Source organism: Netta rufina (assembly GCF_964035555.1).
Source record: "Netta rufina genome assembly, chromosome: 21".
NCBI classification, from domain to species: domain Eukaryota; kingdom Metazoa; phylum Chordata; class Aves; order Anseriformes; family Anatidae; genus Netta; species Netta rufina.
In genome coordinates, this window is record NC_140145.1 from 10,095,695 (window position 1) to 10,113,968 (window position 18,274).

An 18,274-nucleotide genomic window follows, 5' to 3' on the forward strand; every position below is an offset into this window, starting at 1 on the left:
TCTGTACTTGCAGGATGTTGAAGAATGCAATGAAAATAGATATCATAGAGATGCTCAACAAAGAGAGATAAGTAGGTAAGTTGTACAGAGGTGAAGTTATACTGGGTAAATCCATGGTACTGTTTCCTGAAAGAAACTTGATTGACCTCTACCTAATGGGCTGGAAGTGTGCACCAGGTCTGGTTAGCAAGGTGCTCTACTTGAAGCAATTTTGTCAGGGGAAGAGTGATAATCTGGTGACCACTATGAAGTAAAAGCTCCAGAAGCCTGTTGACAGCAATAGCATCCCACTGTAGTTTAAATTCCTACTTTCCCCCAAACCACCCTGAGAAAAAGGAAGCCCAACCCTTATTCTTGTGGAGAAAATCGAAAAAAGTCACATTCCTTTTCTCAATGCATGTTGTGTGGGGTCTTCTTCAGCATGGACAAAATAAATAAAAACTCAAGGCAATGAGAATATAGTAGGTCTGTTCAGTTTTAATCTTTTATGTCTGCTTCTCAAAAGTTTTCAGTTATCTAAAAATACAGTTAGTCCTAACCATTCCTCTAAATGTAACAAGGTGCATTTGCTTTTACATTGTTCAAGCTTATATTATTGATTGTTAAATATGAAAATATTTTTTCTCCTTTGGTGCGCTGTGGTTAGTCACACTGTCGTGATTTTCCTGAAAATGACTATATAGCCATAGCATAGAGTCATCCCTGCAAACATTGCTCTAAAGAAAATAGTACAAGTCCACTAGCATAAAATTCTATTTTGGCATAGCCAAAACTTAGAATTCTCAAAGTAGCTGCAACATGTTGTATGGCATTAGCTAAGAAAACAGTCAGTTACAGTTGTTTTCAGAGAGGTAACTAGAATAGCACAAGGAAATCCCATTTCCCAATATATTGAGCTTTTCTGTAAGTAACTGGGTGAGATCTGAAGAAATCAATTCAAATCAAAATCTTCTTGCAAAAACTATGAATGTTAACCATATGTAAATATTTTACAGGCTTGTTATTCTAAAAACAAATCATGTGGAAATATTCACACTGAAATGTTCAAACTGAAATTTAAAAGCTTCTAAAATGTGATATGGGAAAGAGACTTTACTTGAGCTGTCCCATTTTGTTATGCAAAAGAAAAATGTAAATGAGCATCAAAGTCTCAGGCTTCAACCATGGCCCTCCTAAGAGAGAATTTCCACAGGTGTGCAATTGGTATATGCGGACGAGCTCCCCTTTTTCCTTCTGGCACATCAATCTACCATGGGCATCCTGAAACAGGATGCAGTACTAGGCTGAATAAATAGGCTTAGTAGAGAAATTGAAATCCAGAATCAGTAGCTTAGATACAAGGAATCCGGTATCCTTACCTAAGAGTTAACTTTAGATATTCTGAAAGAAGAAGGTGGAAAAAATGTGGTAGTACAGATGAAATTTGCCACATTGCTAGGTAGAATGACCCAAATGTTGCTCAACTGTGTGAGCATTTTTATGCTCTGTATTGTACCTTCACATAGGACAATGTAGGCATGATAAGAATTACTCCAGATGTTTGTCCCCCTGACTTGCAGTGTTGAATGTAAACGTACTCCAGACAAAAACCTTCACAGGCACTTAAGAACAGATTCCTCCAGAAAGTCCTCCATAGAGATGTAAAGTGTCCTTCCAGTGTTGTGTTACAGGATATACAGAAGATAATCCATCCTAATATTTTTTTAAGTGGTTTTTAAATTAGACTCTTCATAGTTTTCTCTTACAGTTCCTTAGAATTCTTGCAATTTAGTGCAATGGATTTAATTTTTATGTGATAGCAGCAACAGGGGTTGTTGTTTAGTGTATGGAGGAAAAAAGGTAACATTCTGTATTCAGGTCTAATTCAGGAGTTGGCAGTTAAAGAGAAGACTTGATAGAAAAAACAACTGGCCAAAAAAAAAAGGGAGAAGTGTTCACTGGAAAAGAGAACTCAGGATGTACGTAAGGGTCAGGACCAACATTAAAACCTTAGCAGGAGGCAGGAGGGTGCTGGCACTGGACCAATATACAGATCGTTCATTAAGTAACTGAGTAGGCCGAAAATTTTCAATCATGTATGTTGAGTTCTTCCCATCAAAGTGAACTGTTGCGAACTGAGAAACCTGCAGACATTGAAAGAAAGAGAAAAAAAAAAAATAAAAAAAAAATTGTTAAATTGTTTTCCTGTGAAACAGTGAAAATTGTGATGTTTTAGAGCTGCTGTGCCTTACTTCGTGGCATTGTTTTGACCTGTATGGATGCATTAAATCTTGCAGGAAACATCATGATGGAGGCTACTGCCAGAAGCCACCAACTTCTTTTAACCTCGGAAATAACGTGAGCTTCCTTTCTGTGTGAGCTGAATGCTTTGTCCAGCTCAAGGACTTCATTAGAGCAGTCCTCCTGACGCACAGCCCTGTCCTTGTCCGTCACATCACAGAGACACGAAGTAAGAGGGCTAGGATTACGTGCCTCATTTCTTTCCTTGCTCCAAATTTCTAACTGCTTAGAAGTTGGCACGGAGTGAGCAGATGCTCACTCCTGTACCATGTGGCTTAGCATTGTATATGGCTGAGCATTGCCCTTTGACTGAAGTGACTGTGAGTACACTGCAAATAAGGAACTAAACTAAAATTGCTGGCTCTTGCCCAAATAGTATTGCTCAGAACCCACTCCAGGACATCTTAATTGTTTGACTGTGTACTCTGTCAGCTGAAAAATCTATATTTTAGAGGCAGTCGTGATTCAGTCTCCTGTTCCTCTTTGTAGGACAAAAATGGGTTGCATAAAGCTGATGCTGATAGATTCAAAGTTTGGACTTTTCTGGTATCCTAATACTTATAAGACAAGAAAGGCAGTGAAATTTGGGGCAAGCAGATGAATACAGGGGAAGTGCTCTTGACAAAGCACTGAACAAGGTGTTTACCTATGGGGTTATTTGGTTTGCTTTTCATGTCATCATTTCCCCTTCCTTCCCCTTTCCTGCCATTTTCTGAGATGATTTAACAGGGTTATAAAGTGATGTTGTCATAACTGGCACTAGAGAGTGTGTGGGTTTAGATTAATGCCAAGCATACGTATGTTTGTCATAGCAACACAGCGCTGGAAAAGGTTCTTCACTAAGGGGAAAGTTGGGCACTGGAACAGGCTCCCCAGGGCAGTGGTCACAGCACTAACCCTGCCGGAGTTCAAGAAGTGTTTGGACAGTGCTCTCAGACACAGGGGTTGATTTTTGGTTGGTCCTGCGTGGAGCAAGAAGTTGGAGCCTTGTGGGTCCCTTCCAGCTCGGGATGCTCTGTCGTATTCTGTGCTGTGATTCTCTGAGCAGTGGAGCAGCTAACAGGTCTATTTTAAATCATCTGAGAGAGCAGGTAGGCACAGGGTAAAATCACTGCAACCAGATCACAGAATCACAGAATTGTCTAGGTTCGAAGAGACCTCATGATCATCAAGTCCAACCTCTAACCTGAAATCTTTCAGAACATCCCTCTGTAACTTACCTGGAAAATACTGAGTTCAATTGGCTTCTTAAACACTGTCCAGATGACACCCTCGTGGCAGTCAGGAGTGGTGAGGGAGCCGTCATACCGATAGTAAATTCTAAGATCGTCTTCAGGTGGAATAAGGGAACTCAGTGGCAAAGGGTCCATCTGTGATGTTTTCCCTAGGCAAAGCATGCAGAAACGTTGCTTTTAACATGTGCAGCTGAAGGTATTGTTCACACCTGACTGCAAATGTGACTGCAGCTAGTGGCTATGTAAAACCACATCCCCTGCTTTCTTCCCAGGCTGACTGGGGCAGCCACGCTGCCTTGCTTGTGGAATCCCTGACTACCAGCTGAAGATTCTGAACACCTCTTCTGTTAAAAACATTTTATCTTTGTTAAAATGTTCTGCATATTTTTCTTCTCACTTTGCTTCCTTCTGCAGAGGAAGAAATGCTCATTGTGGTGCTTCAGTGTTCTTCATCTGCAAATAGGAAGAACCAGATTTCCTCCTGCCTGTAACGCTCTGAGTACCTGACAGACTAAACTTTATCCTTCAGCTTTGAATTTCATGTGACAATCTCTACTATAATTAGAACAGGATTGGATGTTGAATTACTTTGTAGTATGTGTGCTCGAAGTATATATACACTGTTTTTTGAGCAGCCCATGTCTTACCTTTGTATTGAACATTATCTAATTCATTTATTAGAGTAGCGTAGTTTTTATTTTCTTCATCAACCTGAAATAGAAATATTTTTACTCCATATCATGCACTTCTCAGCAACAGGTTATTTTAAATAAAATGAACAAAACAGACGAGAACTACAAAGCTAACAGCAGCAAACAGAATGGAGGAAAAGATAAAGGAGCTAGGTGCTGCCACTGTACTTCTGTAGAAGTGCAAAAGGTTTAGGAATAATGTAACATTGACACAACTCAGCCAACTTACCAGTACAGTTGAGATAATGAATTTTAATTTTGGGCACCTACCTTTATGAAGAATCCTAACACAGCTATCCCATCTGAAATTTTCTTTGCATCATTTATATCCAAAGCATCTTCTCTTATGTGGACAATGTGAAGCTGTAACAAAATAGTTGAAGACAATTATGTGTTATTTCAGTGTAACCTGCCTGCTTCTCTGTACTTAGGCTGTGGAACCAGAGCTGCTTTGTTGCCCGCGGGCTGGGGAGAGACAGTCCAAGGCTCTGAACCTACCCATCCATTCCTACCAGCACCTGCAACTGAACTTGGAGAAAATACTTCTTTTCTCAGTTGTATAGGTCAATTCATGGTTACAGTCCCAGAAATGGATATGTAGTCTGAATAAGCAGCATGAGAGGGTATTCAAGCTGCACAGGCTTTAAAATATTCCAAAAGGCTATAAAAGTGCAAATCAGTTATCTTTTTGTGCCTTTGCTGTATGAACCCAGTAGGTTTTCCTGTGTGCTCTGATTAGTAAGCAATGTGTCATCAGTTCTTTATTTCCACTGCTGGGCATTCATAGGAGAACTGGCCAATGCTTTTCTTCCAATAGTATCTTGAAAATATAGAGGTAGAGCTCTTGAGTTATGGCCCAAACCCACAGATAGTGCCACCTACCTCCATAGCTTGTTTTTCTCCATCTATGCTGTGCTCTGACCCAGGAAGGTAATACAGCGTTTCTGGGGCTCCCCAGTGGAAGTGAAGTTCTATTGCTCTGTATTTTCGTCTCAGACCTCCACCTCCGATTTTAGGGGATGTGCTCAATGTTATTTTAACTGGAGAAAACAAATAAATAGTTTAAAAAATATATCCAAGTCATACATTACTTGACTAAATAGATGCATGTTCCCGTGATTCAAATTTATCCTGAAGTTCTGGCTTGGTTTTTCATACCAAGTTTCCTAGAAGTTTCACCCTACAGAAACTGAATTCTTAAAAAATGTTAGCTGAGATTAATTAGAGATGAAAAGGAGAAATATCACGGCCCACTTTCCAGTAATATGCAACAGCATTTGGGCATCCCTCATCTGTGGAATAGTACTTGGAGCTTCTGTTCCCTTTTCAACCTAGGATTTGCTCTGTGAACCTGGAGAGCTGGCTGACCCATGACTTCGGTTGCAGCTGTAAGAAAATGCATTTGATGATCCTTGTTTCTGTCTGTAAAATGGAGGAAAAAGGCAGAGCAGTGCTGTGGCTTGGGAAGGTGTTTTTTGACTTTCATGTCTTTCTTTGTTAACAGCAAAGTAAAATTTTCTTAGAAGAAAATATTTTGTATCTGTAAACCACCATCACGTGTAAAGTACATTATGTGCTTGAGACATCTGGGCTATGCTTTAAAATATGACTAAGTTCTCTACAGTGAGTCCAGTACTTTTTTTTTTTTTTTCCCCCCCTCCAGGGAAGATTGTTTTGACCTGGATTAAAACCCTGGAGATTTCATTTTGATTCTGAATTCCAAATGAGCTGGAAGCTTCTGTGTCACTTAGTTACTTGACTTTTTTATTTGTAAATGCATGTTAACATATCTTTGTTGGATTGGTTTATTGAGATTGTAAGACCTTGGAGAGACTGACCTTTACAATCTGCACATCAGTGAACATAATGATAATCTCCCAGAGAGCTTCTAATTGCTGCTGTAATTTAAGCAATAGCGCTGTCACTGTTCTTGTTGTAGCACAGGAATTGGTTGCATTTGAAAGAAATCTAAAAAGCTGAGATGAAAACCCTGATCCTTTTGTGTGTTTTGAGCTGAAAATTCTGACCTATCTTTAAGAATACAGTTTTGTGTGTAAAAGACACTACTGTACACAGTGACCCTGATAGAGAGATTCTAAAACATCATTCTGTAATGCAAAAGTCATTAACCCGTACATTAGTGAAAAATCAGTCATGGATTTTTCTTGTGGTTTGTCAAAATACTGGTGATTTAAACTAGAATCTGGTTTTGAAAAATCTATTCAGCTGTCTCTGTACCTACCCCTCAGTTTTAAGTTACAAATATATTTAGCACTTGCAACTTCCCATTTTAAGAATTTGGCAGGTGAAACAACGCATCTAAGATTTTAATAATGCCTATAGATAACTTAAAAAAAGACAACTGGTGTTTTGTCATATGTTGTTGTTGCTGTTTTTAAAGTAATTTGGTGTAATATTATAAAGCATCATCATTAATAATGCCTCTAGCAAAGAAGAGGAAGTGAATCAGTGGGTTCAGGGGTTTGCTGTTCACAGATTCACTGTTTACTGAATCAGTAAATAGCTGATCAACAACCTCACATTACATTACTGCTGCACGTGAAGAAAACAGGTGGCAATCTATAAAGATTTCAGCTAGTTGTTTGAAATATAGGGATACCATCTTCTTTCTTTCTTCTAAATAGCAGTAGTGATATCTAACAACTTGCCCAAGACATGGAAGAAATGAATGGAAGGTTCAGAGTGAAGGCACAAGTCCTGTAAGGATGTATTAGACAGTACTTGCCTGTGTGTCCGTTGTTCTCGATGTTCCATTTGGAAGACCCCTTCACATCGTAACCTTCAAAATTCAGTGGCTGCAGGCTCTTGTCATAAATGACATTTTTGGTGACAATATTGATAGGAGACTGATATCTTCCTTTGCAGGTGGCATCTATTAAATGCCATTGTCGAGGATCTATTCAAATACAAAGAAAATATGTTGTGTTTTTTTTTTTTTTTTAGACTGCAAATGCTCAATTAAGCCAAAACAGCCAACAGATATATATTCTTGCTTGGGAAAATAAAGATATCTTCAAAAGAAAGGTCCTTGGGTAGTGGGAATTTAAAAAAGGAACTTTCTTGGCACATAATTTGTGTAGTTTTGAAAAATATTAATATGCTTCAAGAATGTTCTTAGTAAGAGAATGTGCACATACAAGTGGCTGTAAAATAAAAAGTGAACTATCACTGAGGTTAACTGGTTGATCAGAAACTTTCGTAACTCTGTCCTTAAGAATCTAAACAGGTGTCTATACCCAACACACTGGAATGATTATCTCTGGATTACATATTTCTAATTGCAACATCATCCTGCGCTGAAACGAAACAAGTAGAGCAAGCCCTGCCTTTTTCAAAATACCCCTCTTTAGATATTCTATTTGCACTTCTGTTTACATACAATATGATTGTGCAGCATCAAATGCTGAGTTGGATGCATTTTTGCATTATTGCTATAGAGTCCTTTTGCAAAACAGAAGAGTTCAACCACTAATGTGGTTACAAGAATAAATGGTTTATCAGTACCTTTACAGGTTGGCTGCTCATCCTTCTGAGACTGATAGCACCAGTGGTATCCTACTGAAGAAAAAAAAAGACATTCAGAATTAGATGAGTGAAAACTGTACAGATTGTCCCTCCAAAAAGCAGATGTGAAATGGATTCACAACTTGGGATCCTTTGGGAGTGATGAAGTTATGATTGGCCATGCAGTTTTGTCAACTTTTTAGTTTTGTCTGACCAATTTTATTAGGATAAGAAGTCCCAGTCTCATCTCTTACACATAAAAATGTCAATGGCTGGTAAGAGGTGAGTGCTTTGCTTGTAAATAAATCTTTAACATGTTGCTAGAGATTTCTTAGCAATATGGAGCTCACCATCCAGTGAGTCCAGCTGGTTTCTAATATCAAATACTGCAGAAGAGACCATAAAAATCCTGCAGCCAGCAGCTCTGTCCTCTTTAGATCTCCTTCTAGTCTTAAATGAATCACTTTACACCTGTTGATACTCCTTCCAAAAACTGTGCTAGCATGAAGTATTAGAACTCTGGATGGGTTGTGGTTCTGAATAATCTGTTTTTGAAAACTGAGCTTCAGCAAATCCTTGAGGCAAAGGTTCCACACCTGAAGTTATGTAGCGTTAAAAAAAAAATAAATAATCTTATCTGTACTTGTCATTGTTTCATTTATTTGGAAATTCACTTATGTAAGATGACGTGTCTCACTGTTCCACAAACAATTTTAAAGATAGCTCATGCAGTGAGAAGTTTTAAGAAACAAAGGGTCTCATTTTTCATAAAAAATTAGTAGTCCTCATTCTAACACAACTGTGATTCCCCACAGAGGGTTGCAGAATTTTTCAATAGAACATCTTAATCTTGCTTTTTCATTGTCACCTGAAATGGGAATTTCAGAGGAAGAGAGCTGATTTAAATGAACTCTGAGTTGATCTGCTTGGGAAAATAAGGACTGTTTTGTTTATAGCAGCATGCTTCAATGGTTATTTATGACAATAATACATTGTAAATGGATTTTAATGGGAATGGTTTTCTTTGCCTATTTACCTTTGATCAATAACAATTCAAAAGCTATAATAATCATGATTAGTATTATAATTTCTGTTTGTCTGTTATTAGTAAATGACATACAACGTAGTAAGTAGGCTAATCAATTTATAGGCGTTGTTTTGGAGTCCTACATGTTGTTAGACTGCTAATTACCGTAATCTGTGACCTTTTATAACACATCTGCTAGAAGGCTCGTAGCTGCTTTTAACACCTTATCTTCGCATCAATAGCATAGCAGTGCCATTCTCCTACTTAGTATTTAGAAAAGTTATAAATAGAACCTGGCTGTAACGTGTGGCTAGCAGTACTAACAGAGACAGAATCTTGGATGAGCGTGTGGCAAAGAATTTAATCTTGAAAAAATTATGCTGTTTAAGTTCATCTCTCACAAAAATTAAATTTGTGCTGGAAACTACAAATAATGTTGACTCATGTTCTAGTTTAGCAAATGGTTAGTAATATTGAGAAGACAAGAAAACAAGGCATACTGCTACATTCATACTGCAAGATACTGATTTCTACATTGTCGTTCCATTAAGATTTTGTAATTATAAAAAACATGGTTTCAGTAAAGTTTTTTTTTTTTTTTTTTTTTTTTGACACACTTCTAAACATATAAAAGACTTAACTTTAAGCCTGTCATTTCTAAAATTGATTGTTGCATTTTTTCAGGCCTGTGTACACAATCCCATGGCCAAGCCTTCAGCGGCACGGAGTGATTTCTTTTCTTCACTGGGAAACAGTAAAACCACAAGTTCCAAGCACAGAGTGTCACCAAGTGCTTTAACTGATATTTTAATCAATAAATGCCTAGCAAATACTGGGTGAGCCAATCTTGGCAATGCTTGATTAGATTACTGTTTGCATAGATGAATGACTGGAAACAAGTTTATGGACTCCGCTTTATTCCAGTGGCTAGATTGTTAAAAGCATATGCATATGCTTCAATATAGGTATATTTATAAGCTTTAACAGTCTCTGTGCCAGCACTCTGTGTCAGGAGTGGGCTTTCTTTGCAAGTTATATGTGTGTGAGCCTTCAGGGGTAAAAACACTGGACTGTGGACATGACCTGATTGCAAATGTTCAAAGATGGTAGCATTTATGCAGCACGAGAAGTTAACCACCGGCGAAGATCTTGCCTCAGACTCTTTGGGGTGTGAGCTAGAGCAGAGAGGAAAGTTGTGAGGTGAGAAAGCAAGGTCATGTGAGGTATTCCAAGCTGTTTACTGTAAACCACAGAACAAGGTTTGCTGTTCTGGGATTGTATACTACCTTGTACAATGAATTAGACATCAAGGCATTACCGCAGTGCAAATTAAATTTTACGGTCAATATGATTCACACCCAGGAGTAAGTGCAGCAAGTACATTGTTCATTGGGTGCAAGGCTGTGAAGCTTTTAGGCTGTGAGTGTGGAAGCATGAAAATCAAAGGAGACCAAGGGAAGCACGGAGTGAAGATAACTGTGATCAAGTAGTACTGTCAGTGGTCCTGATACAGTGCCTCTGTAGCAGAGGAGTGAAATGGGAGTGGGTTAGGGAGCCTTTCGTGGCTAAGTCTGAGTCCAACCCTTCTCGAGTAAAGCAACCACAAAACTGATAGCCAGTTGGTAGGTGTTTGACAGATTCAACATCCTACACCAAATAAACAGTGTCTAATTTTTGCAGACTTTTTGCAAAACTCATAGCGTCTACAAAATAATAAGAAAATAGTGGCTTTCTGTCAAGTAGTTATCATAGCTGTGGTTTAGAAAGCTGGATGGTATCAGCAAAATGAGGACATAAATGCAACAATCCTTAAAAAAAGAAGTCCTTAAAGCTGTTAAAACTTAAACAATGAGTCAATTAAACATTGCAGAATTCCTGAGCAAATAATGAATTAATGTTTATTGTAAATAAGATTTTTTTTGGGTGGTGGTAGCGTAACATTAGAGAGCAGGATGTTTGTGTAGATATGGCTCGGGAAAAACCAAACTGCCATACCCTATGTCACTTACAAGGAAAATTTGTATTTGTATTGTGTTTGACTCAGGTGTGATTCCTCCCTATGTATACTGACCTTGCGTTTACAATGGTCCTTTTTTTCCTCTGGACTTCATTTCTGAAGCAAGTAGGAAAGATACTTGTCACATCCAGTCAGTTGTCTGTGCTCTGAGGTATGATTATGCCCTAAGGCATGTTGTCTAGTCTAGTTTTAATTGTCTAAGCGGCCCCTGCCACTTCCCGCAGGAGACTTTCCACAGTCTATTAGACTTCACTGTCAGGAAATGTTTCCTGTTTTATAATTTACATTTTCCACTTGCTTATCTGCATCCCATCACTCCTAGAAATATCACTGAACCACCCTAAACAATTCTTTTCCCTCCCTGGTGTTTACAGCACTCAGATAATTCCTTCATAATCTGTAATTCCTGTTCTTGCTTCATCCATCCTTTGTCCCATCTCATGTCAACCTCCCCTTCACCTTTCCACTGCAAAGCCTTTCCCCTCTCTTTCTCTGAAGGTCCTTTCTTGCATTCCTCTGACCCCTTCCTCTTTCAATCAAACCTCAGCCCTCCAATTTCATTCATGTGGTTTATTTTATTGCTAAGAAGCATGCAGATGAATGTTGTTTTGTTGTTTGTTTTGTGGGTTTCATTTGTGTTTTTGCAGTTGAGTGCTGAAACCATTGCTCTGATAACAGCTGCCCTGGAGGTTGTTACAGCTTACTGTCACAGATTTTATTAGCTTGTGAGCCATGAGCTCACAATTAGCTTGTGACATGAGCCTGTGACCCACAAAGCCATGAGCATCCATACTTTACTCAGTAAAGTATATACTTTACTCAGACAGTATTCAATACAAGCCAGAATTTCCAAAAGCTCCTTTGCTTATTGATATTAGGTAGGGATTTTTTTTTGTTGTTGTCACCAGAATAAAATTCAGTGTACATAAACATTCAGTATACATAACACGCCTAGACTTAAAACTGCTGTTATCATCCATATCTGACTCTTGTACTGTATTATGGATGTTTTAAGTCACAATGCACCTTATAATAGGTGGCACCTTGACTTCGCTGGGTTTTCATTTAGAGCAGGGCAGAGCTGAGCTGAAGGCCTCCTCTTCCTTCACAAAGTTCAAGACAGTTAAATTTAGGGAGTCTCTCCTGGCAAGTAACCCATCCTACTTATCTTTGCTTCTTCCTTGTCAAATTTACAACTGGTTTCCTGACTGAAGCTGTTTCTTGGCACCAGAACAGCTTCAAAACAATACAATTACGTATTGTTTTCATTTTATTGTAAATGTTTTCAATTGTTTTAGCTATCAAGCCTAGCTGGGAAGCCTGGGGGAAAAATTCCTTCAGTTGAGAACTCCCTCTTCTGTTCACTTACGCAGCTGGATGGAGGACTGCTTCTGGCTGGAAGCCAGGGTGCTAGCAGTTTGCTAATGTGCTATTGTGTGATCTAGGAAAAGACCCTTAAGCTCTTTGGACCGCGGTCAGATTGCTTGAATTCCGTAAAAGTTCCTAAATCTACTTTGTCCTACTTGTCCCCTGCTTACTGCCCTACTTGGACCTGCTGAGCTGCTGCTTGGAAGCCCAGGCAGTGAGACAGGTGGTGCTCAGCATAACTGAAATTCACTCTTCTCATCTGTCCATCTCCAGAAGAGTTACTAAAACAGTTTTTGACCTTCTGAATAAAGTGCTTGGAAATCTAAGAATTTTATATACTGACTGTTCGCTGTTTCTGGTAAACATATTTAATCTCTCGAAGCCTGGATAACCTTTATGCCACCAATAATAGCCAAAGTACTGAGACAGTAACAACATCCTCTGCTGCTCTTCAGGTAAAATCTCTCTCTCTTTCACTGACTGACTCCTTTGTTTGCCTCTTTAGATCTCATCACGCTCTTTCAGCCGCATTCTCTCTGACAATTCCTTGTTTTCTGAGACATACAGCTGATAATGCTCCCACTGCTCTCCTGCTTCACAGAAAGCCGAGGCTGCCCTGAATGCCAGAGTTCCCATTGCTGCTCTCTTGTCCACCTGATCCACACTCATCCCTAAAGCCTGCTGTAAACACTGGTGTTGCAGCGGAGGTCAGGCTGGCCTTTTCTATGTAAATTACAAATGCTGGTTTTGCATGCAGTGTATTTTTAGCATTGGTTTGTGTTGGGCTTCTATTTTTAGCTGGCTTTGTGAAGCTTATTATCTTTAGTACAAAAGACTGAGCAACTTAAGAGCAAGTGGAATCTAAGTCTGTCTTCCTAATTAATGAGGTTGCTGAACACAAACTAAACATGTATACGTCCATCTATTTGTACATTTTTAAGTATTACACATCCTTAGGAAGTGCCGGTCAACCACTTTGACAGGCAAAATCAGTTCCAAATGTTTATCTTTAGGTACACGTATCTCTAACCTTGTAAAAACAAACGTTTGTGATCTATCCACTTTTGCCTGGAAATTTTATCTATATTTTGTAGAGATATATTTTATATTTTATCTATACATAAAATATATGTATGTGCCTTCCAATCCATTGGACTTAGTCTTGAAGATAAACTTTATTGTAATAATGGAGCATTGCACGCTACCTACATCTGTTTTGTGCATGGTGTTTATAATTTGCACATTTATACATAAATCACATGCTCAATGAGGTCTTAGTCTGTTACACACACAAGCTAAAGGAAGAATCTAAAGAGCTTGAGAAGATTCTAGATTTGCTCTATAAACACTTGCAAATTACTTCCTTTGTGTCAAAGAGCGAGGAAAATAATTTCAGCTGTGACCTGTGGTACTGTCATAGCCTCTGTCATATATATCTGTCCTCATAAATTTGCTGTATCAAAAAAGGAAGCTGGCTTTTAACAAGAATAGGGTGTCCAGGGCTAAGGTGAATTGCTTCTGTGGGTATTTGCTTTGCCGCAGAGGCAGTGTCAAACAAAATTCAAGAAATCCCTTTTTAAAGTACTTTAAAAATTTAATTCAAACAAACTACTTTCTGGCTTTACTGTTCTTGTTGTAGTCTCCTATGCTGGGTTTATGATGACTGATCCTATGGGTAGAAAAGTGAGTAGTAATCTAATACCAGGCCATTTGATACATCCTGTGTCTTATTAACAAAGCATCTCCTGCAATACCACAAACAGGGGAAAAAAACATACCAGTATGGAGACAGACAACTAGCTGAGAACCTGGACCTCACAGCTTGCCTTGGAGGCCAAAAGGTTTGTACTGGTTACCTGGACAGCTAAGAGGAAGGTGTCTCACAGCAGGCCCTGTCTCTGGAAATGCTCGACTGCTTCCAGTTTTCAAAATCTAAATGTAAGGTCTATGAGAAGCCATGATTCCAGTTTTAGGTATCACTGTACAACTCGCATCATATAAAGGATATTCCAATTCTTATGCTGATATCTTTTGCTGTAGGAGAAAGAAGAATAATTTGTAAGCTGAGGTAATGTCACTTGCCACCTGTGAATGGCTCCTATGAATGGCTTCTACCACGTTCCTTTCCTTCCCGTGGAACTGAAGTGAAGAGCAGCAGGAAGGCACCCTGGCTTGAATGCTGGAGAAGGACCAGGTGATGCAGCACATTGCAGTTCTGTGTGAGGATCAGCTAAATAGTGAGTTAATACAAACAGTGACAATGTGGCATACTCACTCTGGTCAGGTTGATCCTTAAATTGAACATTAATTATGTGACTGGGTCCACTTTGTATATAGAAAATTGCCCATTCATTGTGTATCACCAGAACCAGGCTGCAAACTAGTGACCAATGTTATTTGGACTTGTAGCTGTGATGCCCTTTGAAGCATCAACCTAGTAGAAAGGCTGGATGCTCGAGAACTCCAGCTCCCACTGACTTAGCACAATAAAATATAACAAAGCAGGATTTGTGTCATGTGGGGTATCAGTCATTCATTGCTACTTGCTACATGCAATTACTCCTCAGCAGTTCAGGCAGTCTTGCATGGGGCTGAGGGTCAGTTTTTGTTTTCATATGCAGTGGAGACAGCAGAGGCGATCTTACTTACATGTGTAATTCTTTAAGAGGAAGTCAGGATGTGCAGATTGATTTAAATTACAGCAAGGTATGACTGCATAGTACACGCTCCTGAATAACTTCACACATAGACTAATGTGAAGAGAATCAAAGCATTCCTGTGCACAGATCTGCACACAAATCTGTGCAATGCAGATATACCTGGGTGCCATACCTGTCTGGCTACAGAAAGGTAAAAAGTTAAAAATATTTCAAGGTTTATCCCATATATGGCCTTAACGTTGTCTTGTAGCTGCCTTTCAGGAGTCTTCCCATAATATGCAATGTTGCTTCTTTGCCCACTGAGCTTAGTTCCATCTCCCTAAAACATAACAGGCTGTTACAGCTAATTAAGAGCTGTTTTCTTTCTCATATGCTGCTCTGCCACAAATGCTTTTCTGTCTTTTGCTGAATTTTAATGTCAAAGAGGGAATAAGAAGGAAATTGCTGCAGTGCTATACCCCTTTGTGCCTTTATCATAAACCATGGAAGGAAATAGGTGTACTCGGAGATTACTGGATTTGCATCCTTAGATATCCTGGCCATGCAGTTCATGTCCATTCTTCTCTCATCCATAAAACCCCTCCAATTATAAGCCACATATAGCAGTGAGCATGGCAGCGGATGATCTTATCTAAAGCTACACCTCTGTTGACCATAACAATCCCTCTTAGAGAGCTCATCTGCTAAAATTTAATTCCAAGTTTCACGTTTAATGGGAAAGTTTGTTAGTAAATATTTTTCAGTTTTGAAGATAGTGAGCACAACGTGCTGTTACTGGTTCGGCACAAATGATGGAGCTAGAGAGCTCTCTGCCATCTGAAGCCTGCCTGTGCAGTTTTTTGTAGCTATGTGGAGAGAGGAGAGCTGACAGCAGCATTAATGGGCATCTTTTGCTCTCAGTGCACGCTCAGCAGCTTGCTAAATGTGACCTCTTGTTTCTTCTTGCAAAGTGGATCTGACGATGATGGCATACACTGATACGTATGGGCAAGAGCAAGCAGACACAGATAAGGCTTTAAATCTATTTTGGAAGTTTGAATAAGTCAAAGGAAGAAAGAGAAGGAAGCTCTAAGTAATATATCCTGCATAACAGTCATAAGTTGAGATCAAAAGTCAATCTGTACTGAGACAGAAAGGTGACTAATTTGAGATAATGCCATACTCCATTCCTGTTAAAGCAGATTATTTTTCAGTAATGCATGGAGCTGGCTGTAACTCCACTAAAAAACTTCTAGACGGAAGTATATTACTGTCCTCTACAATTGCTGTTCTCTGGATGGCACTGGACTGAATTTACCATTAATAAAACCTCTCTCTCAGGTTTGGGACGATCCCATTGGAACACTGCAGACATTTCACCTCACTACTGCCTGTCTAATAGCAGTTCCAGAGGGTCATTGATCTCTCAGAGGAATCAAGCAGGCATCTGAGGTGCATCGATGCCCTGTTAATGGAATATGCTGAGATGCATATAAATCAGCGGATGAGATGCTGAACAGAGTTTCAAGACAGAAAGGGCAGGTGGCTGCACCAGTGCACTTGTTCCCATTTGGTAGCCTAGGGATAATGAGGCTTGCTTCTTTATAAAGCCCTGTAAGGACTACTAGTAATAAATTAAAAAAATAGGTGCTATGGTATTAAGACAGGTCAAGGCTGAAAGCAACTTAAAAGACTAGCAAGGATCTATATTGACTATCTAAGTGTGGTGAATTGGCAGGCTACTCAGCAGAGAAAGCAGGTATGGTGCAGATATGTTAAATGAGCTGATAAGTGGGTATCACTCAAAGATAGAAATGAAATAAATTTTTCCTTTTTATAGAAAAACAGATACTTAGAATAATTTGGGCTGATGCTCAAAAGTCATGGTTTCTTAAAATGTCTAGCCTTTAACTTAGTGCAATGTACCCAGTAAAGCTTCTACATTGGGAAAAGGTTTGAAAAGGAAGGTGGGAGGAGAGCAAGTTTCTGGAGTATTAATGACTGTGCCGTTTGCCTCTATACTTAGGGAAGAAAGTGATTGTGGCTAGAAAAAAAATCAATAAATTGATTCATGCATTCCCTGTATTACTACTTCCGTTAAAACTCTAATTACTAACACTGATTTAACACAACCTGTATGTGTTTTCTAAGTGGCCTTTTAGGATCCTGTAATAAATGCCTTAACAGAGCAGTAAATTTAGCTAAGTATTAATTAATCAGTAATCATTTTCTATCAAGCAAACAATAGTTGTAGACTTTGGAAGAGCAAAGGTTCTTTGTGTCTGTGTGTACCTGTAACACATGTGGGAAGCCTCCAGAGACGGAACATCTAAAACATATGGACTAAAGAAGAGGGGGATATTTAACTGTAAGGTATGAATCTGGAAAAGCCAAATTACCGAGTCATGGATTTAGAGAATTAGTTAAGAACAGAGAAATAAAATGAGGGAAACACCCCTCTTACCCCAGTGCTTATGCGATGTTCAAGGCACTTTCTGAGCACCTCAAACCTCTGTTACTTTAAGTCTGGCAGCTGAATCTTGAGATGCCTTAAAACCATGTCCCTTTAACAGGCTCTTGGTGCAGTGCTTCCCTCTGATACCTCTGATAATATTGTATCTCTTTTTTTCCCTTAATGCAGTCTAGTCTATTTTAGTGCAAACAATAGACCCTTCGTTACCATTAAGGACTGCAGTGTTTATTTTTAATTTTGAGACTGTGTGCTAATATTCACATAGGAAAGACTATTTATTCAATGTTACAATATTGCTGACCTAATAGAAGCATAAAAATACCTGCTGTGTTTTTCAATACTAATTATTGATTGTGATTTAATCTAGTCATCATAAGTGCATACTGCACTTATGTACATGGTGCACAGAGTGCAAAAATAGATGGATCTGCTGGGCTAATGCAGCAAAAGACATACTGTTCTTTCTCCCTCAGTAGGCAACTATGAGAATTTAATCTTACAAATGGCAAAGCAATATGAGTAGAAATCTAAAACAAGCTATTTGAAATTTTAAGAAGTTTTTGGACAAAAAAAAATATTATACTTGTTAATGTTTTGAATTTACATACATAAGTAACCACAGAGATCAAGTCAAACCCCATTGATTTTTATTGGACAAGTAAGGCAACTAGAATCTCTAAAGGTGAAAAAAAAAACACACTCAGTCATTCATGAGAGAAATCTATATTTGATATTTTCCCACAAATGAGAAAGGCAGAGAAACAAATAAAACATTCTTCATTTTTCAAATAGAAGGACTAGAGAGTTTGCCCTGTAGGCACTGACACTCAGAAATAAATCATAAATAAGAGTAACCTTGTTATATGGGGTTAGAAAGAACAGGCAAGGACTTACCTACTGCCTCTGTCTTGAGAATGTGCACAGAGAATAGAACAAGGAACAGCAATTCCATTATCTATTTTAAATAGGCTCAGTGTTGAAACCAGGATTGATTAGACTCCTTAGTATGTGATCATAT

General features: G+C 38.7%; 1 protein-coding gene across 1 annotated transcript; it reads right to left on the bottom strand.

The window, feature by feature from the left end:
* Positions 1-639: 639 nt before the first annotated feature.
* CA4 (carbonic anhydrase 4) lies at positions 640-18,274 on the bottom strand. The gene is made up of 8 exons (XM_084299970.1): positions 18,151-18,274; positions 7,733-7,786; positions 6,954-7,124; positions 5,090-5,247; positions 4,478-4,570; positions 4,163-4,226; positions 3,501-3,664; positions 640-2,123 (listed from the first exon to the last, which is right to left on the bottom strand). The coding sequence occupies exons 1-8, from the start codon at positions 18,206-18,208 to the stop codon at positions 1,935-1,937; spliced, it is 951 nt and encodes a 316-aa protein (XP_084156096.1). The 5' UTR covers positions 18,209-18,274; the 3' UTR covers positions 640-1,934.

Excerpts from the sequence above, each read along its gene's own strand:
- CA4 (XM_084299970.1), bottom strand. The coding sequence starts at position 18,208 with ATGGAATTGCTGTTCCTTGTTCTATTCTCTGTGCACATTCTCAAGACA. Across the intron at positions 5,248-6,953 it reads CGAGAACAACGGACACACAG|TTAAAATAACATTGAGCACA; the intron begins GCAAGTACTGTC and ends TGTTTTCTCCAG. Across the intron at positions 4,227-4,477 it reads TGTTAGGATTCTTCATAAAG|GTTGATGAAGAAAATAAAAA; the intron begins GTAGGTGCCCAA and ends TTTCTATTTCAG.